Source organism: Lynx rufus, unplaced genomic scaffold, assembly GCF_022079265.1.
Source record: "Lynx rufus isolate CCGP_SWC_20201006 ecotype Redwood Valley unplaced genomic scaffold, mLynRuf1.p SCAF_6, whole genome shotgun sequence".
Classification (NCBI taxonomy): Eukaryota; Metazoa; Chordata; class Mammalia; order Carnivora; family Felidae; genus Lynx; species Lynx rufus.
This window is the reverse complement of record NW_025814878.1, coordinates 100,942,978-100,967,946: the sequence shown is the minus strand read 5'-3', so window position 1 is coordinate 100,967,946 and position 24,969 is coordinate 100,942,978. Positions and strand designations below refer to the sequence as shown.

The 24,969-nt window shown below is 35.0% G+C and overlaps 1 protein-coding gene across 1 annotated transcript in view; it reads left to right on the top strand.

Moving 5' to 3' along the window:
* Window positions 1–24,969, top strand: part of CD2AP (CD2 associated protein) — a 144,698-nt gene that overhangs the window by 105,200 nt on the left and 14,529 nt on the right. Inside the window, exons 11-13 of the mRNA XM_047101876.1 lie at window positions 663–725; window positions 15,092–15,257; window positions 15,642–15,784. Of these exons, the coding sequence (XP_046957832.1) occupies window positions 663–725; window positions 15,092–15,257; window positions 15,642–15,784 (372 nt within the window). The remainder of the gene's footprint in view (window positions 1–662; window positions 726–15,091; window positions 15,258–15,641; window positions 15,785–24,969) is intronic.

The window sequence follows — 24,969 nt, the reverse complement described above, 5'->3', positions numbered from 1 at the left end:
GAAGATCATGACCTGAGCCCAAATCAAGAGTCCACATTTAACTGAACCACCTAGGTGTCCCTAGCCCCTAATTTTTGATTTTTATAAGTGAGGTACAATTATTTTCTTGAAAGATTTGCTCTTTTAAGAAATAATACAGGTCCTTTCCTACTCCAAGTTTTGATCTTTGTATTTGCTGACTTAATCCCAGAGCAAGGAAAGCATAAGTTAAAAGTAATTTTTATGGAAGTTGGTGTTCTAGGCTTTTTATTCACTAGTCATATTGGGGCTTTCAAAATTTAATTAAAGTTAAATCAAATAAAATATTCAATTCCCCAGTCACAGTAGTAGTATTTCAAGTCAACACACTCAGTATTGATAACACAAAAATAGAATATTTCCATCATCATGGAAAAGTTCTACTGGAGAGTGGTGTTGTAGAGGGTATGAACACCTTCATTTGGCAAAGAAGGAACTGAGACCAGAGTTACTACTCAGCCATGTAATGGTGGTAGGTGCAGGATTAGATAGTTAGCCTAGTGATTATGGTACATTGTTGTTTCTGTTAAGTCATGTTTTCCTCTGATGTTATTTTTAAACTGACCTTTTCTGCTTAGTAGTATAATTGTTTTTGTGCTTTGAAACTAATTTTTTTAAGTACTAATTTTGGCTTTTTTCCTTAGCTCCAAAGCCTGAGCTAATAGCTACAGAAAAGAAGTATTTTCCTATAAAGCCAGAAGAAAAAGGTAAGGGTAATTCTTCCACTTTCAGAAAAATAATTCTTCTTTGGATTTGTCATTGTAAATAATAATATCTCTCCACATTGATTGATTTACACTGATTTTTTTATTATTAAATATAATTTATTGTCAAATTGGTTTCCATACAATACCCAGTGCTCATCCCAACAGGTGCCCTCCTCAATACCCATCACCCACCCCCCCCATCCCCCATCAACCCTCAGTTTGTTCTCAGTATTTAAGAGTCTCTCATGGTTTGCCTACTTCCCTCTCTGTAACTTTTTTCCCCCCTCTTCCCCTCCCCCATGGTCTTCTGTTAAGTTTCTCAGGATCCACATATGAGTGAAAATATATGGTATCTTTCTCTTACTGACTTATTTCACTTAGCATAATACCCTCCAGTTCCATCCACGTTGCTGCAAATGGCAGGATTTCATTCTTTCTCATTGCCAGGTAGTATTCCATTGTGTATATAAACCACATCTTCTTTATCCATTCGTCAGATTTACACTGATTTTTAACAACTGTTCAGTATTTATTTGGAGTTTTCTGGGAGGAAGTACTTTATCAAGAGTGATAGGAAATTAAGGTTTTACTCAAACTGATACCAATTTACATTCATTAAAAAGTTAAACTATTACTTCAGTAAGGTTATAGTATTTCATTATATTATTATTATTATTATTTGTTTTTTCAAAAAATAACGAAAGTAAGCATTAAATAGTTATACTTTATCTTTTTTGGAGTCTCAAAATAAATTTTTTAAAATTTTTTTTTTTTTCAACGTTTTTTATTTATTTTTGGGACAGAGAGAGACAGAGCATGAACGGGGGAGGGGCAGAGAGAGAGGGAGACACAGAATCGGAAACAGGCTCCAGGCTCTGAGCCATCAGCCCAGAGCCTGACGCGGGGCTCGAACTCACGGACCGCGAGATCATGACCTGGCTGAAGTCGGACGCTTAACCGACTGCGCCACCCAGGCGCCCCTCAAAATAAATTTTAAAAAATTCTTAGGTGTAAGAGTGAGTTATGGGGTGCCTGGGTGGCTCAGTCAATTGAGCGTCCAACTTCGGCTCAGGTCATGATCTCCCTCTGCGTGGACAGCTTGCTCAGAGCCTGGAGCCTGCTTTGGATTCTGTGTCTCCCTCTATTTCTTCCCCTTTTCTGCTCATGCTCTCTGTCTCTCAAAAATAAATGAATGTTAAAAAAAATTTTTTTTAAAAGTGAGTTCTAACATGGAAGTGATTTGTTATGTATTATTTAATTTTCACTGTCTGTATTTGTCATATAAACTTGGAAAGTATTCCAAGGTACCATATCTATTTTGTTAAAAACATCATTTTTTTTTGTTATTATTAATTTGGAGAAAATAACTATTTTCTGTGCACAGAAACAGGGAACTGCACAGAGAACATTCTGAGATCTCAGTACAGCTTACCATGAGGCTTTGGCTGAGTACTGTGAATTATATACACATGAAAGAAAACTTCCACAGGTAGAGAAATAACTACTAGAAAGCATTTGGTGAAGCAGTTTTTGGAACTCACTAATAGTTCATGTTCCCACAAGCCACAGGGGAAAGACTTCATAAAGTGTAGGATGGAGTCCATAAAAGATTATATCACCTTAGACTAAAGTCGTCTTCACATTTACCTTGGAAGCAGATTGAACTATTTCCTGAACAGGATTCTATACAATTTGGAAGAGTATAACACCTGAGAGTGTTAAATATATAGTGTCTGGGGCGCCCGGGTGGCTCAGTCGGTTAAGCATCCGACTTCAGCTCAGGTCATTATCTCGCGGTCTGTGAGTTTGAGCCCCATGTCGGGCTCTGTGCTGACAGCTCAGAGCCTGGAGCCTGTTTCGGATTCTGTGGCTCCCTCTTTCTCTGACCCTCCCCCGTTCATGCTCTGTCTCTCCCTGTCTCAAAAATAAATAAACGTTAAAAAAAATTTTTTTTTAAATATATAGTGTCCATTATCTGATAAAAAATTATTAGGCATGGAAAGGAGCAGGATAATAGCAACCTGTAACTAGAAGAATTAGTCAATGAAACAGACCCAGAAATGGCAAGAGATGATGGAAATAGCAAGGACATTAAAACAGCTATTATAGGGGCACCTGGGTGGCTCAGTTGGTTGTGTCCAACTTCAGTTCTGGTCATGATCTCATGATTCATGGGTTCGAGCCCCATGTCAGGCTCTGTGCTGACAGCTCGGAACCTGGAGCCTGCTTTGGATTCTGTCTCCCTCTCTTTCTGCCCATCCCCTGCTCGTGCTCTGTCTCTCTCTCTCTCTCTCTCAAAAATAAACATTAAAAAGAAATTTAAAAAAAGAATGGAGTTTAAATCTTGACTACTTCCTGCCCGTGCCAACATGTAGATTTTCTCAAACATGCTTAGCAGTTTTCTGCCCCCTAATTTCTCAGAGATACCTGAATGCTGGCCATATTATGCTTCATTAGAATAATAATATCAACACTTTTGAAGCAGAAGTTTTTCCTCCTGTGGTTTGGAAAACGTTTCTTGGACATACCTCTCAGTAACCCACTCCATTCTCAATGACTTGTTCTTGGTATGAACTATGTATGAAAGGAAGGGAGCAACTAATGTTTATTTTGGAGTGCCAGGCAGTGAGGCATATAAATGTGTAGGAGCTCTATTAGGCTTGTAAGTCATTTAAGTGTTTACCTTTATGTACATGTTCTCCTTGGTAGCCTCAGTCACATCCATAGGAAGGGCATAATGGGCTAAAGTCCAGCCATTCAACACTTACTGGTGGAGGCAGTGAATCTGCGCTCACTTGCTTGAGGAGCATTTTTCTCTAGAGTTTCTATACCTGCAGGTGTTAAGACCGAGTTTGTTATTTTTCAGTCAGTTCATAAGCAGAACATAACCAGATGGCACACACCTCCAGGCAGGAAGTAAACACCAATATGTTAATATTGGCAGTATTGTTTCCTAATTAGAATAGGAAGGGAGAGTTGTGCTGGTAGATGTTCCTCTTGAGTTTTTTTGTCTCTGTATCTGACATTAAGGGAGACAAGTTATTGTTGCTGGGGAAATGTAGTCACATGCTAGGAATTCATTGTTAATACACGAGACTACAGATTTTCATGATCTAGTTGGCCGATTTCTGGGACTCTGAACCCCAGTAGATTGAATTGTGAATCTTACCCTATCTTTTGGAAACAGTTGTACTTTACTGTGTAAGATTTTCTCTTGCAGAAGGTTGCGTGACTGCTGCTGGTTCCCACACAAAGGTCCAGTAGCATCATTAATTAATTCATTTGCTCAATTGCTGAACTAAAAATTAATAAAGACTATCAGAGTTGGATTTTTGTTTTATTTTTGATTCTTCGGACAGTCAGATATATAAAGCTCATGGCTTAACCATCATCTGCATTCTCCTGATTCCCAGTCAGTGTTTGGATTTGTTCATATTCATTGCTGTTTGTACTTTGATTTGTTTGTATTTCATATTTTCTACCTATATGTGTGTCTGTGTATGTGTGTGTGTGTGTGTGTATTTTATATATATATTTTTTTTAATGTTTATTTATTTTTGAGAGAAAGGAAGACAGAGCGTGAGCAAGGGAGGGGCAGAGAGAGAGGGAGACAGAGAATCTGAAGCAGACTCCAGGCTCGGAGCTGTTAGGACAGAGCCCGATGCGGGGCTCGAACCCACGAACCGTGAGGTCATGACCTGAGCTGAAGTCGGGTGCTTAACCGACTGAGCCACCCAGGCACCCCATACTTACATTTTTAACGAATTTCTTTTATGGAGGGCCTAGTGGTAGAACATGTTTTGTTTATTTTTTTCTCCTCATTCTTGGTATTTTTGCCTTACGTTGAATTCCAAGCTGGCAAAATTGGTCTTGGTACATAATTGAACATATTGCCTGTAAGTCTGGAGGTCTTGTTTGCTTAGGAGTATTCTCTTCTTCCTATGAGTCAGTAAAAGGAATGCAGAGTAAAAACTTAATGGAATTGAAATGTGATAAAAATGTGTAGTTTTCTATTCATGTGCTGGCTATGGATAGTATTCTTCATATTACAGAGTGATTTGGAAATCAGTATTCAAAATATGCTTTTCAATTAGTATGTGCTCTGGAATTTTGGTGTAATACAATTTAGTATGGAATTAAAATCAAGATCTGTGTGTTTGACTCATTTAGCGGCAGTTATTATTGGAGACCCTGAACTCAAATGCATGCCTTTTTATCTGTGATGCAGTCTGTAGTACAGACTCTTGAGTTGAGAGACCTGTGGTAGAACTCCATTGTATTATATATTTAGTATGCTTACCAAAAAGGAAATAGTACTTATCTCTAATGTTCTACAAAGAATATTTTGGTATCTGTAATATATCACTCCTGTTTGAACCTAAAAATAATCTTGACCTCTTAAGAAGTAGCAAATATTCTTTATTATACTTAACCCACACATGGGACAGACTTTTTTTTTAATTTTTTTTTTTTTTCAACGTTTATTTATTTTTGGGACAGAGAGAGACAGAGCATGAACAGGGGAGGGCCAGAGAGAGAGGGAGACACAGAATGGGAAACAGGCTCCAGGCTCTGAGCCATCAGCCCAGAGCCCGACGCGGGGCTCGAACTCACGGACCGCGAGATCGTGACCTGGCTGAAGTCGGACGCTTAACCGACTGCGCCACCCAGGCGCCCCTTTTTTTTTTTTTTTTTTTGATTTTTTTTTTGGGACAGACTTTTAATAAATGTCAAATATGCAATAACATAAAACCAATAAATATGTATGTATGAGGCAACTGGCTTCTGTTAATCATGAGGATTTAATTTTTTTTTCTATTTTAAGTGATACTCTAATAATTCTAGTTGAATAGTTAACATGTGCATGGTAATGAGGAGATTGTAATTATTCAGAGACTTAGAAAATGAGCATAATGTGTTGACTGGAAAAGAGAAGGTGGTTCCAGACCACAGAAAGAATGTGAAAAGAATGAGAGAAAGCATATTCAAGAAATGGCTGTAGGTAACTTAGGAAGCTAGAAATTAGCTAGAAATGTAGCGTGGTGCAGTTGTTTTTGGTCTTGGTGGCATATTAGAATTACCTGGGTGTCTTTTAAAAATATGCTGATACGGGGCGCCTGGGTGGCGCAGTTGGTTAAGCGTCCAACTTCAGCCAGGTCACGATCTCGCGGTCCGTGAGTTCGAGCCCCGCGTCGGGCTCTGGGCTGATGGCTCAGAGCCTGGAGCCTGTTTCCGATTCTGTGTCTCCCTCTCTCTCTGCCCCTCCCTCGTTCATGCTCTGTCTCTCTCTGTCCCAAAAATAAATAAACGTTGAAAAAAAAATTTTTAAAAAAAAATAAAAATATGCTGATACTAAGGATCCTCTCCAGAATTTTTATAAGGTAGAACTCAGATAGTAGTATTTTTTTTTAATATTTATTTATTTTGCGGGGGAGCACCGGCGGGGGGAAGGGCAGAGAGGAGGACAGAAGATCTGCACTGACAGGTTGACAGCAGTGAGCCCTATGTGGAGTTCGAACTCACAAACAGCGAGATTGTGACCTCAGCCAAAGTTGGTCGCTCAACTGAGCCACCTAGACGCCCCTCAGGTAGTAGTATTTTTAAAGCTCTTCTCAGGATTCTAATCTGAAGATAAAACTAAGAACCACTTATGTAGTTCATAAAAGGCCTTTAAATGCTATGGCAAAGAGTTGTATTTAACTATCTGTTTATATGTTGCCTTGCACCAAAAAGGATTTAAAGTAGTGATAAGGATTTCAGAATTTATATCGTGGAAATAAAGGGTATATGCACATGTTTCATATAAATATGTGTTGGTCATTATGATGCATGACACATGAACTTAATATATTTGAACATTTTCTGTTGCATTTGGGAAAAAACTCTAGCCTACAGTGTTTTCTTCCCAAAAGCAGACTTTCTTGACCACATTAGCCTTAGTATAGCCTACCAGATTTTGAGTGATCTGGCTCCCTATTGAGTTTTCCCTTGTTAACTGTTTGTGGTCGGCTCCCCCAGTGTATAACATTCATAGAATATCAGTTTTCTGCCCTCCCAGTTGCATGGTATAGTATCCTTTTCCTGGCATCTCATCTTTATCTTGCACTCCTTCAGATTCTTTCCATACGTGATTCCTTCTCATTTTTTCAGATTCCATCTTAATGTCACCTCTTTGACATTAGTCTTTTCTTTATTACTCTGTCTAAAAGTAGTTATTTCTCATTATTGTATGTTACATGTACACTAGGTATTTTTTGTATACTGTCTTTTTCCCACATTTGACTAAACCACTAAACCCTATGGGGCAAAGGTGTAGTGTGTGTGTGTGTCTGAATCTTATTTGACATTGGTTCTGTAGTTTCTTGCAAAATATATAATGAATAAGGGATATTTAATACAATAATTACTATGTAATTGGAAGGCTTTTAAAAACTGGTGTGACATGTTCAGATAGGTTTTTCTGAAACTGTTTTAGTGCTATTTGAATAGGTTTGGTGATGGTATGGATAAAAAGGAAATTGGAATGGTTTCAGAGCAAAGAATAAAAATCCTTATTCAAACTGAAACAATAGGGAAACAGTCTCATATAATTGGAAGTCTAGAAGTAGGAGTCTTATGACCCTCCATTGAATAATTTCATTATGGACCTGGATTATATCTCTCTCCATTTGCCATCTTTAGTGTCTACTTTGTCTTCAGATTGGTTTCCCTTGAGGTCACAGGAATGCTGACTGTGACCATCAGGGCAACTTGATATTTTGTCCATTTAATAGGAAAGAGGAAAACCTCTCCACACCTGTGGAAAGTAAGTCCTCTTCAGTTTCTTGGACCAATTTGGGGTACGTGTTCAATTCCAGATAAATGTAAAAAGAATGCTGTCTATTTAATAGCTTGGTATGATCGTATGAAGGTGGGATAGATTTGAGTGAATCAGCTACATTATCTGCTAAAGATGTTGAGATATATTCAGGTTCTCCCATAAGGGAGGTGGTTTAGGTTTATAGTAGTACATCTTGTTGACTAATTAGATCCTAACGGTTGTGAGGATGGGAAAATGAGATGTGATTTATAAAATAAAATAAAGACAGTTTCTAGGAGAAAATACACGAGTTCAGCTTTTGATACACGGTTTGATATGAATATAGGAAATATGGGATGAATCTTGTTGAGAGTTTGTATTAAGCATTTATTTGTAAGGTGCTGTCTTGGAAGTTAGCTAGTTAAATTTATGGATACAGGTAAGGTTGTTCGAGAAGGTTGCTTAAAATCAGAATAGGAAGAGTTTAGCTTAGAGTCTTAGAATATGTACATTTGAGAAATTGTTAGATGAACTGGAACTCTTGAAGAAAACTGATGAGTGATCATGTAGACAGGCAGAGAATGGTCTGAGTGAGAATAACTGGAAAGGTTGTGTGAAATATATACATATATACTAGACATAGGAGAGCTATGAAGGGTACAAGAAGTTACAGGGTCAAGATGTAGGAGAGGAGGGGAGCCCAGGAAAGTGAGTCTGGCATTTGAGCCTGTGTTTCCTTTTGAGGCATTTGCCATTTCTGAAAGTGCTAGCTGAGACTATGAAAAGAACTTTCAATGTATTTTTGGGTTTGAGAAGACAAAAATTGGAGTTTAGGGCCCACAGAAAAGGAGATACATTAGTAGACTCTTGAACTTTAATTGGGTTCCAAAAAAGACTCCGTTTAATAAGAAGTGTGAAATGGAAGTAGAACTAGCTCTCAAAAGCACTGAAGCCCACGTGCTGATTGTCTCAGTCTGATTGGAAGAGAAGGTGCTCTGGGATTTTACCGTGGCTTTGCCTCGCTGCCTGAAACAAAGTAAACCCTTATTCCCTGGAGAAGAAGACATCATCTAGAATTTTAAATTATCTTTGTATATTTTCACACAAATGTTTTATGTCTCGTACTCATAGAGAAATAACCAGACATACTTGGAGATACGACACATGACTAGAAACAGAAAATAAACCTGGTCCACAGTGTTCTAGGTATTTGAAATATCAGACACAGGCTATAAAGTATCTATGCCTAATTTATGTTCAAAATAATAAAAGATGTGATTGATAATTTTGGCATAACTAAAAACCATGTAAGTGTAAATGAATTTGTGTAACTATAAAATATACAGTGGACCCTTGAACAATGCAGGGGTTGGGGCGCTGGCCCACTGTATGTACAAGTTTGACTCAACAAAAACTTAACCAATAGCCTACTGTTCACCAGAAGTTTTACTGATAACAGCAATCGATCAACACATATTTTGTATGTTATATATAATATGTACTGTATTCTCACAGTAAAGTAGAAAAAAAATGTTAAAATCATAAGGGAGAAGAAATACCTTTATAGTACTGGACCGTATTTAAAAAATCTGTATATAGGTAGGCCTGCACAGTTCAAACATGTTGTTCAGGGTCAACTGTATATGATATATGTGTGTGGGCATATGTTAATATATATGTGTATGTGTTTTCAAAAGAAAATTTCTGAATTGAAGCTTATGGTGGGAAGAAAGATGGAAAATATAGAAAAGATCTTAATAGACATATAGAATAGAATGAAAAGGTTTAATGTACATGTAATTGAAGATCCAGATGGGGAGGAGAGAGAAGGGACTAGAAACCTTATTTGAAGGTATAATGGTTTCCAGTCTTCCAAAAATGATGAAGCAAAAAGCTACAGAATCAAGAAATACTGTGGAGCCCAGTCTGGATATATGCAAAGAAAATTACTCCATATACTCACTATTAGGCATGCTGCTATAAGCAAAAAATAATATTGAAAACAGCCAGAGAATAAGACACATTTAATTTTAGAGTAACAAAAATAAGAGTGACAGTTGCTTCTCATTGGAAAAAGTTTGAAGCTGAAAGACCATGGAATCATGTCACCAAAGTGTTAAAGGAAATAACTGCTAACCTATAATTATATTGCCAATGAAAATATCTTCAGGAAAAAAAGATGAAGTAAGACATTTTTAGGCCAGTCAAATCTGAGAGAATTTATCACTGGCATGCCAGTACTTTAGGCAGTTTTAAAGGATGTTATTCAGGCAGAATGGAAGTGATTCCAAATACCAGCTGGGAGATCCAGAAATCAAGAGCAACAGAAAAGCTTAAATAGGGATGCTTGGGTAGCTCAGTTGGTTAAGCTTCCACCTCTTGATTTCCAGCTCAGGTCAAGATCTCATGATTCATAAGTTCAGGCCCTGTGTCGGGCAGTGAGCTGGCAGCACAGAGCCTGCTTGGGACTCTGTGTCTCCTCTCTCTGCCCCTCTCCCTTTTGCACGTGTGTGCGTTCCCTCGCTCTACCTCTTTCAAAATAAATACACTTTAAAAAATGCTTAAATAGGTAAATCTAAAATTTTACTGTATAAAATGTTAATAATGCCTTCTGGGCATTTATAGAAATAAAAATGCAACAAGGCAGCAGGGGTGTAAATGGAGTTAAAGTGTTAGGGCCAGTAGAAAAATTTATATATGACTTCAAGGATATGTGCTGTAATCTCTAGGCAGTTACAAAAAAATAAAATAATGTATAAAAAGATAATGGGAGAACATAGAATAATGAAAATACAAAAAAGCAAGGAGAGAAAATGAAACAGACCAAGCAAGAAAAAATAAATACTAAGTAATTACAGAAAATATAACTGGACTAAACATTCCAGTTAAAAGAAAAATTGTTAGACTCAAAAAAAAAAAAAAAGAAAAAAATCCAACCATATTCTGCTAACAAGAGACATATCTTAATGATAAGAATTCAGGAATGATTAAATTAAAAGAGTAGACAAAAATATGCCAGACAAATGCCAGTCAAAAGAAAGCTGGTCTAATTATAGAAATAGCTGACAAAGTAGTCAGGGTAACAAGAAGCATTTAGAAGGACTTTAAGTCCTTGTGATTTATAAGCAAAGTTGCCATTGTAGTAGCGAAAAGATGAATTAAATGAGTGATACTGATATCCATATAAGAAGTAAGTCTTAACCTCTACCTCTCATTGTACCTAAATTTGAATCCAGAAATAGATTGATAGGTACCTGCCTTATGACCAAAGTTGCAACTATGGAGAAGTGGTAAAGGGCATTCTTCAGTAAGTGAAACTTACATCTTAAACCTACCATATAAATACCTTATACCTTACCTAGTAACTTCTACCTACTTTACAGTATGCATTAAAAAAGGCAGTTCTGTGTGGATGGTGGTGCCACAAATATTTTGCAAGATACCATAAGCTAGTATTCCTATGCACTTGGAGTAGGAAACTGTTTCTTTAACGGGATGTATACATACGCACACATACACATGCACGCGTGCACACACACACACACACACACACACACACCCTACCTTATCCATTTGTCTGTTGATGGACACTTAACTGGCTCTGTATCTTGACTATTGCAAATAATGTTGTTATGAACCGGGATGCATATTATCTTTTAGTATTTTTATTTTCTTTAGGTAAATAACTAGTAGTGGAATTATTAGATCATATGGTATTTCCGTTTTTAGTTTTTTGAGAATTTTATCTATTCTTACTCATGCAGGAGGGAACTAAGCCTCATCTGAATTAACAGATGGATTAATTTACTACATACAGTGTTAATATATTTTTGTATTCTGTAATAAGATGTGGAATTTTTCATTTATTTTGATGGCATTTTTTTTAGCTGCCGTATATTTTAGCTGTTTTCAATAAAATTATACTCTTATGATAATTCTTTTCTCTATCTTAAATTATAACATCTGTATCTTACATATTTCTTTCTTTGGGCATTTGAAGAAATAACATAAGACTTTTTTTTCTTAAATTTCTTCTTGTTTTTGGTGAATTTCTACCTAAACTAAAATTCTGCTGTGCACAGTTGGATATCCACATACAAAAGAATGAAATTGAACCCCTGCCTCATACCATATATAAAATCTGACTGAAAATAGATCCTTCACCTAAATTATGAGGTACAAAACTAAAGCTCTTAGAAGAAAACATAGGGCTAAATCTTGATCGCCTTGGGCTTGGCAATGGATTCTTAGATATGACACCAAAAGCTCAGACAACAAAAGAAAAAAAAAGCTAGTGGTATATATATATATATATATATATATATATATATGTATATACATACAATGGAGTATTACTCGGCAATCAAAAAGAATGAGATCTTGCCATTTGCAACCACATGGATGGAACTAGAGGGTATCATGTTAAGCGAAATTAATCAGAGAAAGACAGGTATCATATGACTTCACTCATGAGGAATTTAAGGTACAAAACAGATGAACATAAGGGAAGGGAAGCAAAAATAATATAAAAACATAAGACTCTTAAATGTAGAGAACAGAAGGTTGCTGGAGGGGTTGTGGGAACGGGGATGGGCTAAATGGGTAAGGGGCATTAAGGAAGACACTTGTTGGGATGAACACTGGGGATTATACATAGGGGATGAATCATTGGAATCTACTCCTGAAATCATTGTTGTACTACATGCTAACTAACTTGGATATAAATTTAAAAAGTAATTAATTTTAGAAAAGAAAAAGCTAAATTGTAATTCATTAAAATTAAGGACTTTTGTGCACTGAAGGGACATTATGAAGAAAGTGAAAGATTTACCACAGAATGGGAGGAAATATTTGCATAAATCCTATATTTGGTATCAGGAATATATAATGGGTTTGGTATTACATATAAAGAGTCATTACAACTCAGCAAAAAGACAGCCTAATCCAAAAATGGGCAAAGGACTGAAATAGACATTTTTCCAAAGGAGATACACAAATGACTAATAAGTACATGACAAGATATTCAACATCATTAATTATTAGGGAATTGCAAACCACAATGACAATGAGCTACTGCTTCACACTCACTAGGATTGTTGTATTAATAATAAAAATGGAAATAACAAGTGTTAACACGGACATGGAGCAATTGGACCCCTCATAACACTCCTGATGTGAATGTAAAATCTTGCAGCTGCTGTGAAGAACAGTTTGGTAGTTCTTCATAAAGTTAAACATGGAATTACTATATGATCTGGCCATTGCTCCTAGATACTTACCCAAAAGAATGGAATACAGATACTCAAATATTTGCATGCAAATGTTCATGATGGCCAAGAGGTGGAAAAAAAACCCGGATATCCTTCAACAGATGAATGGGTTGTGCTGTATGCATATAGTGGTTATTACTCAGTCACAAAAAAGAATGAAATGATGATACATACTACATTGAGAATGGACCTTGAAAACACTATGCTATGGGAAATGAGCCAGACACAGAAGGTTACATATTGGATGAGTCCTTGTATTCGAAATGCCCAGAATACATAAATCTGTAGAGACAGAAGGAGGTTGGTGATTGCCAGGGGATGGGTAGAGGAGCAAATGGGGAGTAACTGAATAACGGGAACCAGACTTTTCTTTTGGAGTGATGAGTTTTGGAACTTGAGAAAGGTGGTTGTTACATAACATTGTGAATGTACTAACTGGCACTGAATTTTTCGCTTTAAAATGGTTAATTTTATGTTATATAAATTCCACCTCAATAAAACTAAATAAAACCTCGTATATTGACATCATATATGATAAATCAGCATACTGTAGTTGATTTAGTCATGGCTGTACCAGGAATGATGAATCTTAGTTTTGTCACCTTTGATTTCCATGAATATTAAATGTATTCTTTTGTTTTAGAATAGACTACACAGTTTAATTGATTTCAAGCTGTTATTTATGTATCTGTTAAAAGAAGTATGTTCAGTTAATCAGTGAACTTCTATTTGACCTTCAGTATTTTTCCTGATATTTTATATAAAACATCTTTCTTAATATTTTCTACAAATTTGATTGACTGTTTCAACTGATACAGATGGCTATGTTGGTTTATAGTTAGGATTGGGTGGTATAATTATGATGTAATTATATGATGCATTGTTTGTTTTGAGGCCATTTAAAATTGGATTTTTGTACCAAATGATGATCGTGGTTTTAATAGACTAAGCTGTATTTTCAAATGATCCAAGGAAACTATACATAAATAGTAAAACTGAAACAATGGTAGTTTGTATTTTCATTATTATTAAATTAAATCTCTTATTTTGAATGAGGGGGTTTACCTGTGGCTTGCAGTATTCGAGATTCATAATCAGCAGTTTCCTATTGGTGTGAAATTATTTGTGGTCCTGTGATATTCTTTACGGTCCTGTGATATTCTTTACAAAGACCAAGTAAATTTTGAAAATTACTCAGTATGGCACATAAGAGTTTCTTCTTTTTGCATTATATGTGTTAGACACATTTTTGCCGACTCCTGTGTTATCATGAATATCTAGTATGTATGCACCTGTGTCAATTAAAAAAATAACCTCTTTTGCCCACGCCTCCACCCACTTACCCTCTGGCAACCACCAGTTTGTTCTCTGGAATTTAAGAGTCACGTGTCAATTTTAATACTTGTTCTTAGTACCTGAAAGATCAGGAATCAAGTATGTCATTATATATAGTATCATGCCTTTTTGGTGATAAAATTATTTTTATTAACATGGCATAAAACTGTTCCCTGTGTTGTTTATTTCCAGCATATTTTCTTATCTGCTTCATAGGGTTTTTAAGGGTGTTAATAAACTGGAAAAAAATGAAATTGTGTTAATGCATTCCTAGTACAATTATGAGGGTTATAAGTACAAGTCTGTAATTTTCTCTCCTGTGTCTAATCAAGCTATCCTGTTAACATTCTTTGTCATTGTGATCACTTTTAAATAAGTATGTTAAATGTCACTGGTTTCCTATACTTCACTTTCAGAAAGTGGTCTGGATTTGAATATAGATAATATTACTTTCTGCTTCGAGTAAAATCATGTGATTGTATTGAGTAGTATACCACCCCTAAAAACAAAGGATGCTGGGAAGACAGGAAAAACCAGGCATTATTTGTTTCTCAGAAGCTTATGAGTGGTCCCCCTTCTTACCAAACTAAACTTAATTTTTTTTTTTTCCTTTGAGAGTGCAAGCAGGGGAGGGGCAGAGGGAATGGGAGGGAGAGAATCCCAAGTAGGCTCCATGCTCAACATGGAGCCCCACAGATCCATCCTGCCACTGTGAGATCATGACCTGAGCTGAAATCAAGAGTTGGATGCTCAACTGACTGAGCCACCAAAGGGTGCCCCCAAAATAAGCTCTTTTAGGTGTTTAATCTTACTAAGTTATAACTTTTAAACATTGTACACTTATACAAATAATGTCTCTCTTTCTATTTCACATGTTTCCAGCCTGACATTAACTTTAGGAAATAGAAAAACCTAAATAATTTTGATTGTTAATAACTTATTAAATATTTTTAAATAATCAGATGAAAAATCAGTCTTGGAGCAGAAACCTTCTAAGCCAGCTGCTCCGCAGGTCCCACCCAAGAAGCCCACTCCACCCACCAAAGCCAATAATTTATTGAGATCTCCTGGAACCGTGTACCCAAAGCGACCTGAAAAACCAGTTCCTCCACCACCTCCCACAGCCAAGTAAGTTTTACCTAATTTTAAGTTATACCTGATTATTTTTACTAATTTACTTCATCTCAAGTTTATTGATTACCTGCTTTTCCGAATCTCAGAATCATTTCTAAAGTATTTGTTTTCCATATTTTTTCTGTAGACTGTGATGGTTCTCTGTTAACTTTATATTCATACTAGGTGAATACACACAGATGAGGCTGTTTTTACATTTCTGATTTTATTGTGACTAGTCTTAATGTGGAGATTTATGTTTATGGAAATAATATTGTGGAACAAAGAAAAATTACTATTATGCTATAATATCCTTAGTGTCATTAATTCATAATTTAAAAAATGGTTATGATTCATATACAAGTGATTTCTACATATGTTTTGATTTTCTCATTTCAGGATTAATGGGGAAGTTTCTACCATTTCGTCAAAATTTGAAACTGAGCCAGTATCAAAACCAAAGCTAGATTCTGAACAGTTACCACTTAGACCCAAATCAGTAGACCTAGATTCATTTACAATTAGGAGCTCTAAAGAAACAGGTAAGTTAACATGCAGAAAGGTGGTGCATTTAAAAAAAGTTGCCAGTACAATTTTCAGAAACTATTTAAGAAATTTGTGCATGCATTTTATATCTGCATAGATACAGTGGAAATTAATTAAAATTTATTTAAAATCTATGAAGCTGGAATAGAAAAATAAAACTAAAAGAAGGTAAATGGGCAAAAATACTTGATTCTCATAAGGACTGAGAAATGGATTAAAAGATAATCCATTTATCATTCTGTCCCCTCATGATGGAATGTCTGTACTATCTAACTTAGGCAGATAGGAATACATTTTAGTTTGAAAAATTAAGAATAAAGAGATCACATTGATTTTTAATGCCAACACTAGATTACATTGAAGATTATTTTTACTTCTTCACTTTATCTCAAGGTACTTTTGTTTCCAGTTCAGGAAAATATGCTTTTTATATCTGCGTGTATGCGTGTGTGCGTGTATCAGCAGGCTTTACTTCCTTAGCTAAATGTTGTTCCTTAAGTTTTAGGACAGATTTTTTCAACCCATCATTTTTGTCTCCTGGTCTTTTATACCTCTTAGTTGTAAAATGGAAAACTTGGAACACAGAAGTTTTGATAAAGGTCTCAGTATTAAAACATTGCACAATCATTTGTGGTAATAGTTATTATGTAGTACTTTGCATTTATTTTTAGTTCTTTTACATTTTCCAAGCACTTTCTCATTTATATTCTTATTTTATCTTTATAGTTATTCCAAAAGGCAGATGCTATTTTGTGTCTAAAGTCATCAAACTATTGGACACATTACATGTCCAAGATCATGTAAATCAGAAGAGAATTCTTTAAATCCCCTAAAGTGCTCATGATATTCTTTTAAAAGTTTTAATGTCTTAATATATTTTTTAGCCTTCATGTTAACATTTCATAAATACATTCAGACTTAAAGGTCAATTACGCTTAGATTTTTTTTGTCACTATATTGTAAGATATGCTGCTTACTAACCTTTTGAAAATTGTAGGTGATCTTATTATTTTTCCGTATTGTCATTTGCCAATGTAAAAGCTCTGACCTATGCATGGCCTCCTTCAGTTTTTTTAATTTGAACGTTTTATAAAGATACTTTCATTCTATATTTGGCTCCTGCCTGCTCTGACTGAAACCATATTCATTAATAATTTCTGGAAAGTGGTGAGATGTTGATTATACTTTAGAGATATTCACTCAAATATATTTAGTGTGTTTTATCTGGTAAAAATTGTTTACCGTTGGTGAAATAAAAACAAAAATAAAAATCCTCTTTATAACAGGTTTTTAAAAAATATCCTTTATTTTTTATTGAAGTCAGTAGTAAAAAAATAACTCTATCAGCTTTTACTGTTTTCTCTTTGATTTAAAATGTTACTGAAAATATGTTTTCAAAAATAATATTTCAGCAAAAAAGATTAAGTGTGCACACTTTTAAATTAAATTTTTATATAAAAGAATCCATTTGTATCGTCTTTTGAAATTCTACAGTTTTCTGCAATCTTTATCACAGAGGCCTTACATTTTGAGGAGTCTCTTCAGGAGCTGAAAGAGTAATATTTAGAGCCTGTATTTTCTGTATTTTTCTGTTGCTTTATAACATTCTTGACTATTTGCTTTATTTAGTTGTCTCAAGGTTATGGAAACTATTAAAAACTTAAGTAAATTAAGATAAATTTTCGTCTTTTAAAAAACTTTTCTATATATAATCACCAGCAAGCTTTGTTTCCTTTGCTACATTTTTAGTAGAAATAACACATGTAGTAATGTCAAACTGTTGGTGGTTATATAGTTTAATTTTTTTTTTTATTGCTTTTGGTCCAAATCTTTTCTTTTATCCATAGCCATTATTTACTCTTCATTAAAAAACAAAGAGGCTTTGTGAAAGAGGGTTTGCAAATTCCTAATTTTTTTTTCTTCAAATGAATAAGGAAGTAAGTTAGAGGAGCCAAGACGTATGTAAGGACAGAAGACTAAAATCTGACTTCTAAACTGTTGTACTTCATTCCTCCCACGATCAGGCTGCCTTTGGTACTACACCTAACACCCAGTTAAGTTCAGAAAATACACAGACACACCACAGAGATATTGATGGTTCCATTCCAGACCATGCAATACAACGAATATTGCAGTAAAGCAAATTGGATGAATTTTTTAGTTTCCCAGTGCCTTTGAAAGTTATGTTTACACTATACTGTAGTCTATTAAGTGTGCAATGCAGTGTGACTAAAAAAATGTGTATACTTTAACTAAAAAATACTTTAGCTAAAAAATGCTAACCATCATTTGAGCTTTGAGCACGTTACAAACTTTTTGCTGGTGGAGGGTCCTGCCTTGATGTTGATGTCCGCTGACTGATCAGGGTGGTGGCTGATGGGGGTTGAGGTGGCTGTGGCAATTTCTATAATAAGACAACAGTGAAGTTTGCTACAGCGATTGACTCTCCCTTTCATGAACAGTTTCTTTGTAGCCTGTGATGCTGTTTGATGGCATTTTACCTACAGTAGAACTTTTTTCCAAATTGGAGTCTGTCCTCTCAAACCCTGCCTCTGCTTTATCAACTAAGTTTATCTGCTATTCTGTATGTTTTCTTGTCGTTTCAATAATTTTCATAGCATCTTCACCAGGAATAGTTTCCACCTCAGAAAACCATTTTCTTTGCTCGTGAATGAAGTTTTATCATGGATTTGCAGCAATTCAGTTCCATCTTCAGACTCCACTTGATTCTAGTTCTTTTGCTGTTTCCACCACATCTGCAGTTACTTCCTCCTCTGAAATCTTGAACCCCTCAAAGTACTAATCCATGAGAGTTGGAATCAACATCTTCCAAACTCCTGTTAATGCTGGTATTTTTACCTCTCCCATGAATCCTGAATGTTATTATTGGCATCTAGAATCATAAATCCTTTCCAGAAGGTTTTTAATTTATTTTGTCCAAAGCCATCAGAGGAATCACCATCCATGGCAGCTATAGTCTTATGAAGCCTTTTCCTTAGATAATAAGACTTGAAAGTTGGAAGAAATTCAGAATTAGTCCTTGATCCTTGGGCTACAGAATGGATGTTATATTAGCAGGCATGAAATCAGCATTAATCTTGTTATACATCTCCATCAGAGCTCTTGGGGAAGTAACAAGGTACATTGTCAATGAGCAGTAACACTTTGAAAAGAATCTTTTTTTCTGAGCAGGTCTCAACAGTGGGATTAAAATATTCAGTAAACCATGTTGTAAATAAATGTGTTGCTGTCCTTTTTTTGTTTCATTTATAGAGCACAGATTTAGCATAATTTTTTTTTTTCAGTTTATTTATGTTGAGAGAGAGAGAGCCCACACATGCAGGGGAAGGGCAGAGAGAGAGAGAGAGGGAGGGAGGGAGGGAGGGAGGGAGGGAGGGAGGGAGGGAGGGAGGGAGTCAGTCAGTCCCTAGCAGGCTGTGTTCTCTCAGTGCAGAGCCCATCATTGGGCTCCATCCCACGAACTGCAAAGTCCTGACCTGAGCTGAACTCAAAGAGTCGGGCCCTTATCTGACTGAGCCAACTAGCCAACCCAGATTTAGCATAATTCTTAAGGGCCTGAGGAATTTCAAAATGGTAAATGAGCCCTGACTTCAGCTTCAAGTCACCAGCTGCATTAGCCCCAACAAGTGTGTCAGCCTGTCCTTTAAAGCTTTGAGCCCAGACGTTGATTTCTCCTCTCTAGCTATGAAAGTTCCAAATGGCATCTTCTCCCAATACAAGGCTGTTCCATCTACATTGAAAATCTGTTGTTTAGTGAACCACCTTCATTAATTAGCTACATCTTCTGTATAATTTGCTGCAGCTTCTACCTCAGCACTTGCTGCTTTGCCTGCAGTCTTTTTTCATGGAGACGGCTTCGTTCCTTAAACCTCAGGAACCAATTTCTGCTAGCGTCAGGACTTTTTTCCTGCTGCTTTCTCACCCCTCTCAACCTTCCCAGAATTGAAGAATTAGGGCCTTGCTCTGGACTAGGCTTTGGTTTAAGGGAATGTTGTGGCTGATTTGATATTCTGTCCAGATCACTAAAACTTTCTCCCTATCAGCAATAAGTCTGTTTGCTTTTTTCTCATTTATGTATTCATTAGAGTAACACTTAATTTCCTTCATGAACTTTTCCTTTGCGTTTGCAGTTTGACTAGGTGGCATAATTGGCCTAGCTTTTGGCCTGTCTCGTCTTTCTGCATGCTTTCCTCACTTAGCTTAATCATTTCTAGCTTTTGACTGAAAGTGAGATATGTGTGGTTCTTCATTTTACTCCAACACTTGGAGGCCTGTAGGGTTATTAATTGCACCATTTCGGTGTCTCAGAGAATAGGGAAGCTCAAAGAGAGGGAGAGAGACGGGAAACAGCTTTCCACGGAGCAGTCAGAACACACACACCACTTACGGATTCAGTTCAACATCTTATGTAGGCACAGTTCATTACAGTTAAAATAGTAACACCAAAGATCACTGATCACAGATCACCATAACAAATACAATAGTAATGAGAAAGTTTGAAATAGTGTGAGAATTACTAAAATATGACATGGAAACTCAGGAAATACTGTTGGAAAAATGACAACGATACACTTGCTCTACACAGGGCCACCACCAACCTTCAATTTGTAAAAAAATGTAGTATCTGCACAGCGCAGTAAAATGAGATATGCCTGTAAATTTTGGAAATTTTGTTTATATTACATAGAAAATATTTACTGAGCAAGTATACCCAGGTATTATTTTAGTCACAAGTACTATTCTAAGACAAAAGGCCTGGCTGCTGATAACATACAGCTCATGTTTCAAACTTCAACTCAGGCTGTTCCTCATTGCCTTTTTTTATTGGAATGTTATGTTTTTAGTATTTGTAGCATAAAAGGGTTTGAAATCTTTTTTTTGAGGTATTGACACCTTAAAAAAATACTGTTCTGCATCAGATAACTTCAGATTTGGCAGTAGGTTTAGATATATTTTAATTTATATTTTTGGCTCAGTTTGAGGTTTCATATCTTTAAAATGGTATGTGAAACTTGACCTTTCACATGTTTCAGAAAGTTTAAAACATACATGAAGATCTTCTTAGAATCTCATTATTACATAAAATAATTTCAGGTGATGATATAGGCATAAGGACACTGACTTTGCTATTAAAAATGGGGGTTTTAAATTATCAGCTCATTGATCATGGTCTTGTTTCTTAATCTGTTTTCTAGCTTAAATAACAATTGGTCCAACGTATCTACTAGAATATGTGATGTGGAAGTTGTTATAAAGTGTTATTTCCATTCTTTTCCTTTCCTCTGTTAATCCTGTTTCCTGTTTCTGCTCTCATCTGTAGAGGGTGTAAATCTGTAACACTCCTCTCAGATATGACTTTCCTGTATATGAAGCTATTTGTAAACTATTTTAAAAATAAATGTCCTTCAGTATATATTCTCACATATAAGGTAGTACTATAAATTACATAGTTGTTAGAACCATGTTTTAATTTTTCCCCTCTTTTTCAAGCACTTCATCAAAAATTAGTTTAGAATAATCTCACTGCTACCACTGGTTAATTATAAAGTTCACATGGTCTAAATATTTCTAAAGTAGTAAGCTTTCTGGGACATAACATTGATTTAAAAATTAGTCTTAAAATATAAGATAGAAAATTTAGTGGTAACATACCTATTACAGTGAGAAAGCACAGCTAATGAAGTATGCTTATAGTGTAGTATTTTATCCTTTTTGACTTTCTGTGATAAATTCTTGGGTTAAAAGGAAGTTGTAGAGATGTATAACATTATTTGATCCCAAAGCATTACATTGTTAAATGGTGAAATATTCTTTCTCTTTAGTTTTGCTTGATAATTGATCTATTCTTGTTTGATTGCTTTCCCAGTATTTATTCATATATTTCTTCCAGAAAGAATTCAAGGTGGAATTTTTCTAAGATGCCTACTTGTTGAGTGGTGCACACTATAAAAAATGAGTCTATATACAAAAACAAAACACACCCAAAAATGTGGAACTTACCTGGAGAATAAGAGCAGAGATTAAAATTATTTTATTATAATAATTTTCTTGGTGTTTATAGAGAGTATCATATAAAGCATAATTGAAGTTTCATTTATGTATTATGTGATTTTAAATGTTGCATAAGTTGTATTTTTATAGTGATATTTAAAAATACTGTTTGTCCTATTTTTCTTTTATTATACCAGAGAATTAAAATTGTCTTTTTCATTGTAATTACTGTCATACGCTAAAGACTAAAACTTGACTGAAAGGTAGTTTAATTTTAGTTCTAACTATATTAATGAGTTGTTGATATGTTAGCTATCAATTTATTACTCTCACCTCTAATTTTTTACTAAAACTCCTTTTCGAAGCTGTGTTGGTGTTCAGTGAGTAATTTTAAAAAGGCTTCTTTCTACTTAATGGTGTATTGAAATTAATACTAGTCATCGTTTTTTCTTTTGAAAAGACAATAAATCTAAAATCTACCACACATCTTATATAAGTTTAGATAAACTGCAGTAGGTATATGCTAAACATTTAAATGGTTCTATTCATTCTACAGCTGTTCTTTTTTCCTGCTTTGTAAAATAATTTTTTTGGTTTAGTCTTTTTTCTAGACATTCCTATCCTTGACTTTTCTTTCCAGATTTTGTTTCCTAGCCTGTTTGCCATGTTTCCCTTCTTACGTGTCAGGAAATTATCCTACCTTTCTCCATTTTGGTAAGATGACAATTTATAAAAGAAATCAAAACAATATATTCAGTATAAATAGGTGGTGCACATTGATTTTTCTTTGTAATTGTACTAAAAGTGTACATGTTTGTCTGTCTATTCTAACCCTTTTGGTTTTCCATTTGAAAATAAAACTGATGTTGGAAAAATTTTCCTGATTAGTGTAAGATATTCTTCTGATAAAAGTTTTTTTTGTAATTGAAAACTGTAAAAGTCCATTTATTTTCTCCCAAAATTTGATATTTCACTTTGACTTTTTAAAATTCCATGTCTTCTTAGACAATATGTAGAAATGTAAATGGCTGGCAGAGTGGCAACGTAATTGCAAGAGTTAAGTGACTATCATGCCTTTCATGCCATGTGTACAGTATAAATCTACTCTTATCACTCTTAGGCAAATTTAAATGTGTTCAAGTAGATCATGAGTCCAAAATGTGCACTATTTTACTAACCTGATGGCTTAAATGGAGGACCTGAGAGAGTTTTAGAATAGTAAAATTATTTGTCTTGGTGTTGTAGCCCCAAACTGGACATATGGAAGGCATTTTTACATGAGCATGGTCTATAATTTTATAGATCTACCTTTTATTTATCCTTTCAGTTTCATTTCTCTTCATTCCTATGTTTTTCTGTTTGTTTCTTTTTCTTTCTGCAAGTTGCTTAAATATGCATTTGAAAATAATCTTCACATGCCAAAATTATTGGATTGTACTTTTCTAGACTTTTGTGTCGGTTGTCAATACTCACATGTATCAGCAGTTTTTTTAATGTTTATTTTTGAAAGAGAGAAAGAGAGCATAGGAGTTGAAGAGGGGTTAGGGGGGGTGGGGGAGACAGAGGATCCAAAGCGGTCTCTGTGCTGATAGCAGCAAGCCCGATGCAGGGCTGGAACTCATGAACTGTGAGATCATGACCTGAGCTGAAGTCGGTTGGAATGCTCAACCAGGCACCCCTCAGCATTTTTTAACCCTTCAAACCATAGCAAGTTTTTAACATCTTTTAAATATTGGTTTTCTTTACGAAATTTACAAATAAAGTGAAATATTTAAAAATATATTTAAACTCAAGGTCTTTCACATTATATAATGCATTTGCCATTAAAGCCACTGTGTCTCTTACTATGGTTTATTATATTTTATAAGTACATATGAACAATTATCAAGACTCAAGACCAAAATTAAACTCCTTTGATTGCCTCTTGTGATGTATTAACCTCATGACTAGATAGAAGATAGAACACACAAAGTAATCCAGAATGTGAAAATGGAAAAGAATTAACAGATCAACAGATACTTAAATTTGTTATAAAATGCATATTGTCAAACAGTGATACCTTTGTTAACCCTTAAAATTTTTTTCTAAATTAATTACTTTGAATATGAAAATTGATGAATAAGCTTTGAGGGGAGTAATAGTAACTATTTGTAGATGTCTGTTAAGAAATAACAAATCACTGAGTTTGGATATTTAAATATTCGACAGAAAACATTATGAATATCCAGGCAATGGTAATATACAGAATTTTTTCTGTCTTCTAAACCAAAGATAGCTGTTGGCATATCAGTTATCTTGACTGTGATTGATAGCCTTAGTTTGGAATCTAGGATAAAGGAAGATTACATTGACAATGGAAATGTCTGGAGTTATCCTTAGGATACTTGGATCACTTACAGATTTCTAGGCTTCAAAATTAAAGATCACACCTCTTTCAGCAAGGTTTTCTAGATCATCTAGAAAAAGGGAAGATACTATATACCATTGTTTCAGAGATACGAATTACATAGGCTTTAAACCCAAGTTACTGAATCAAAAGTTAACCAGCCTCTGATGGTGGGGAAACATGTGAACCATCCTTGTAGCATTTTTCCTTGATACCCAATTTGCCTTAGATTTCTAACTTATCTTATAGTTCCTAAACATGGTAATGTCTAAGCAAAAGTGTAGTGAACTATGAACAGTTTGAATCCCAGCTACAACATACTGTGCACACACAGACACACACACACACACACACACACACACACACACACACATATATATAAAGACTCATTATACTTTCACTTTACATTGAGAAATGCAATTGGAAAGCGGTTGAGTCCTTAAAATTTGAATATTAGGATACTACTTGAAATTTAAAACAAATTTTATGTGTTGAGTTTCTGATATATTGTAATCAATTATGAGTTGAAGAAGTAGATTATGCTTTTTTTATTTTTTAAACAAGCAAGACTTAAGATTACAAGCTTTTTTATGATACCACAATTTTGGGTTCAGATTTATATGTTTCAGTAAGAACTTTTGTTGAAGTCTAAGTCTCTATTAGAAACAGGAACTCTATGTTGTTAATAAAGTCTTCTAAAATGTATTCAGTAAAGAGGATGTTTGTTTCTAAGGGTGAGTGTTGTTTTCCAAATGCATATGAAAAGCACAGGTTAACTTGTGA